The sequence below is a fragment of the Octodon degus genome, unplaced genomic scaffold, assembly GCF_000260255.1.
Source record: "Octodon degus isolate 3935 unplaced genomic scaffold, OctDeg1.0 scaffold00250, whole genome shotgun sequence".
NCBI lineage: Eukaryota > Metazoa > Chordata > Mammalia > Rodentia > Octodontidae > Octodon > Octodon degus.
The window spans coordinates 926,870-931,889 of record NW_004524826.1 but is presented as its reverse complement, the minus strand read 5'-3'; the positions used below and the strand labels follow the sequence as shown (position 1 = coordinate 931,889).

At 36.7% G+C, this 5,020-nt stretch overlaps 1 protein-coding gene across 1 annotated transcript in view; it reads right to left on the bottom strand.

Annotated features, from left to right (window-relative positions):
- Nucleotides 1-5,020, bottom strand: part of Pou2f1 (POU class 2 homeobox 1) — a 224,955-nt gene that overhangs the window by 21,888 nt on the left and 198,047 nt on the right. The window contains exons 10-11 of the mRNA XM_004646035.3: nt 2,938-3,079; nt 1,146-1,291 (exon numbers count right to left, since the gene is read on the bottom strand). Coding sequence (XP_004646092.2) covers nt 1,146-1,291; nt 2,938-3,079 — 288 coding nt within the window. The remainder of the gene's footprint in view (nt 1-1,145; nt 1,292-2,937; nt 3,080-5,020) is intronic.

Genomic DNA, 5,020 nt, shown 5'->3' with positions numbered 1-5,020 from the left:
TATATCCATGATGTTAGGCCACTTTCAACAAACAGCTTCTGTAGTCACTCTAATGTACATGGTTACATTTACTAAATTTACTCACATTATCTTAAAATATTATTCCTGAAAATTTAAATTTTCAGATCTGTTAATCTTGAACAAAATTAATAAAATACCTATGTAATCCTACATACTAGCAGCACTTTTGGAGTTTTCTCACTGCTTTATGCATATCAGCCTACCTCATGATATTCCCAAGTCAGGAAAGGTGGGTATCTCACAGATATGAGGACTTCAGTTTAAAGAAATCAAGTGACTTCTCCATCACACAGTCAACAAGAGGCATTGCTGAGGAAGTCCTGATTGAGTGATCCTTGCAGCATACTCACACCTCTTCTGAATTAGTCAAATTTTTGTTGGAAGCTTTATGACATTCCCTGGTTTTTTAAAAAAAACCCTGTTGAACTAATTGGGACTCCTCTGTTTGATAGTCAAGGTATCCAGTACTTTGGTCCCATGCTACCATTCTGGAGCAGACATCAAAATTTGGCCAAACAGACTACTAGTGTTTCATCTGGTAGAGCTTATGGTTTCCCTCAGAGGACTCTGACAGGGCATTTTTCTGCTTTCTTTCTTTCTTTCTTTCTTTCTTTCTTTCTTTCTTTCTTTCTTTCTTTCTTTCTTTCGTATTTAGCACAGGATCTACAGGGTCTCACTATAAAGACTGGACTCTTAGTGATCCTCCTGTTTTCAGCCTCCCAAGTGTTGGGATTATAGGCATGTGCCACCACACCTCATCTCAGGGATCAAAGCCCTGGCTGCTGCGTCTGCCTAAACAGGTGCTTTAATCCACTGAGCTATTTGGTTGGCCCTATTCTTCTGCTTGAAGTGCTTTTCTCTCACCTTTTCCAGCCTGTACAATTAATTTCCATACATCATGGACACTGTCACTTCTTTCACACCAAATGCTTGAGTGGATGCAACCATGGTCTACCCTGATCTTCCAGCGGTTTCCAACTGTCTCCTCTGTCAGCCACTTACTGTTGTATTTTCTTCATTATGTTCAAGTGTTCAGAAAGGCAGAGACCAACAAGTTCATCTTTTATCACCATTCTCAATACCAGTACCACAGCCAATCCTAAGTAAATACCTCAATGACTGACCTCCAAGAAACTCTTCTCTAAGGCTGCACGGATGTTGGTCTCTATGCTGGTGCGTTTCTTCCTCCTACGATTCAAACCCTCCACTCCTTGCCCTGGAGAATTCAGGGCACTTGGGCTGGAGACAGATGAATCAGATGAGAGGTTCTCTGTATGAATAAAGAAAGCAAAAATTAAGTGAGCTGAGGCTAATGATTCATGTATGCAAAAAATGTATTAATACCCACCATAAAACTGTTTTAAGCTGTATGTAAGTGTGAAAAGACTTTCACATAACCTGCTGTAAAACACTACTCATACCGTGGCTCCTTCTACTGTCCTTACTGGCATTCTCTTTCCCAGGAAGAATAACTATATTATCATCACTACTTTTTGATTTCTGTTTTTGAGAAAAATATTTAGTATTCTTAGGGTCATACAGAAATCTCTCAGTTCTAGTCTTTTGTTTTTATGAGCTCTCAGAATAAAAATAAAGCTTCTTAAAAAATTATTGAGGGCCAGCCAGATAGCTCAGAGGATTAAAGCACCTGCAGGGGCCGGGAGTTTGATCCCTGGTCTGCCATGCGGGCCCTGACCCTGGGGTGTGCTGAGACAGTGATTGAGACTGGTTGTGGTAGTGCACACCTGTAATCCAAGTACTTAGGAGGTTGCAAAACAGGAAGGATTGCTACAAGTCCCATCTGTGTAATGAGACCCTGTACTAAATACATTTTTAAAAAATTATTGAATATTTTTTAATCTTTCAAGTGATCTTTCATTTTATTGGTGAAGTGGGAAAGTAAGAAATATTCTTACAGTTAAAAAGTGTTCTTTCATTTTATAGCTTAATAACCCTAGGTAAGTCACACATACTGAGTTTCTCTCTAGTATATGTTAAAATGAGATGGAATGCAACCAGAGGTTCTCTCCATGGACCTCAGGAAGACCACCCGGGGCTTGGCCACACCACAGTTACGTAATCCATACCCGGCAGGACGGGTATTTCAAGTTTCTCTTACCCAAATCTACACATCTATAATAAGAACCGCAGTCTTAAAGCACCTCTGTAACTTTCTTAAGCTTTCAGTCTATGATTGTGAAGTTCAAAATTCAAACTTCCCACAAGTACATCTTGACATAAAATTTAGACTAGATGTCTAAGCTTTTGTATGAACCATTTTTAACAATAAAAGCAGAAATATTATCAAGAACAAGTTCCATTAATTCACCAAGGAGCAAATAACAAATCTATTCTTCAAATTTATCTAAATACAGACTTTCTTATCTTCTTCCTTAACTGTGTGAGGTTCCTGAATTCTAGCTCAAATACAAGTTAATATTTCCAAGTTGGAAACTATTGCTGACTATTTACACTGTCATTACTAGAATATTTAAAATGAATCAGCTTTCTGATTTAAGTAGCCATAATTTATTATCCCAAGATCATTAAGCTTCAAAATTCTTTAACTTTTTATTTTATTGGTATACTTTAGATATACATAATGATATGATTCACCATAGAAAATTTGTATCTATACATGATATATTTTCTATATGTATATGATAAATTCTTTTTCTTTCTCATTCTCTTCCCCACTCATCAACTCAAAATTCTTCGCTTTTTTTTCCCGTGGTACTGGGGATTGAATTCAGCACCTGGTGCTCACCAGGCAAGTGCATAAGCCACTAAGCTGTAGTTGCAATTCCCCAAAATTCTTTAAGAATCAATAATTCAATATGAAACAGAAACCCTAGTTCGTACACAATTTCCTCGCAAAATTACAATGGGCAGTGAAGGAATATCTTCGTGACTTACCTGCATCATTTAGCCACTTCTCTAAAAGTGGCTTTAACTTGCACATGTTCTTAAAGCTGAGGTTCAAGGCTTCAAAGCGAGAGATGGTTGTCTGGCTGAAGTCGTTTCCATATAGTTTACCCATTGCGAGCCCAACATCACCCTGTACAGTCCAGAGCAGGAAAGGGGAAGAAAAGAAAGAGATTCCTTTCACTAACGTTTATAACTTCTACTGTGAAGGGTCACTCCAATAACTTAACTGTCCCCTCCTAACCTCTGTCCCTAAGCTAAGCATCATAGTCCAGAAGACTGTAGAGCCTTACTCAGGGCAGCACTCAACACTGCCCTAGATACTTTCCATTTTGAACCTCTTTTTGCTACATTACATAATAATCAAGATATCAAAACTTCTATTCAGTCTCAAAAGACAGTGTTGATTCTAATAACCTTAATTCATGTAACCAGTGATTTTTAGTAATCTTTGAAAATCAATTTCTCTGTATCATTTATAAGAATTAGATTTAATGGTCTGCATAATCCTAGGAATTTCTGAGCTAACCAAACTTCTGTGTATTATTTTAAAATTCAGAAATGATTCTTCATTCTTTTTATTTTTCTTTCCTAAAAAGTATTTCTGCAGCAGTTAAAAAAAAAGGGGAGTATTTTCATCCTTAGTTAGGATTTCAAAGATGGTTACAAAAATCAGGTATTCTAAAAGACCATTTTGCAACCATTATAGAGCTAGAAATTCACAGTAGAGAGGTTTGACCCATTTAGTAAAAACCTTTATGAGCATTGGAAACTTCCTAACCTCATAGCAATAGAACAATGATACCCTGAATATTTTACAAAAGATGGCTTCCATGAGTCTATAACCTTTGAAATGTATACAGTACTTTTCTTCCAGCTGGATCCTCTTATTTAAGCTGGAAAAAGTAATATCTTAGTAGTTATTTTATAGACATATAATAGGAGCTCATGGAGTTTAAATGATTCATCCACTCATTTCAATTAGCTTAGTGACAGGGCAAAGAGGTAACAGCATTTCTGGCCCTATATGCTACCAGCTAATTCTACAAAAGGACTGCCAACTCAAGGTCATTCTGCCAACACTTATTTTGAATTGGGACTGTCCTAGTCTTTTGACACCATTTCCCAGATAATATTTTGGAGCCTACATTATTATGCACATGTAATAGGTGGTGGTCATAGGAAATCAAATAATATTTATTAAACACCAATTTTTTTCCTATTGAACAATTACTGATAAAAACTTTAAAAGAGGACAAATATGGAACTGTAAGATAAAATAAGGCATACAGAATACTTGACCTTCATGTGATCTACGTGATTCTGTGTCATCCCTTTAATAGCCACTGGCCATATGTGGCCACTTAAATTTTAATTAGAATCCAATAAATTAAAAATACAATTCCTCACAATGCTAGCCCTTTTAAGTGCTCAGCAACCACTAGTTCTTGGTTGCTATTGTACTGGATGACATGATAAAGAATATCCCTATCACTGTCAGTGTCAAACAGATTCTCCCCAGCTAGAATGGAGGTGGACTGTTCATTGATTTTCTTCCAATTAAAGTAAAACTGAAAGAAGCAGGACAATGTGATCAGGCCATAAACGCTGTTCACTGTATCATACAAATACATCTAAAAACACAGATGCATGCATTTATCCATCAAGGAATGTTTACCCAGTATCTACTATATGTAAGTCAGGCACTGAACTGACGCTTCAGGGATCATATCTACCCATGTCCTGGTCACTTCATTTGTTTACAGCTTTCTGGAAAACTGAGGCCAACTTAAAACCTGCTATTTTTGAGTATAGGAGTATAGGACATCCAGTAACAATTAGCAATAAAAATGACACTCTAATTCATGACTTATTAAGAAATTTTCACAAACGTATCTTACTATGAAAAGTAACAATTCTGACAAGCAGAAAATATCTATTCAAAAATCAGATTATATGTAAGTATAAGCAAAAATCTTTTAAAGTTAGTAGCTGGAGGGTCTGGTGAGATGGCTCAGTGGTCTAAAGCACCTACTTAGAACAAGCTTAGCAAAGCACAGGGACTGCAGTTCAA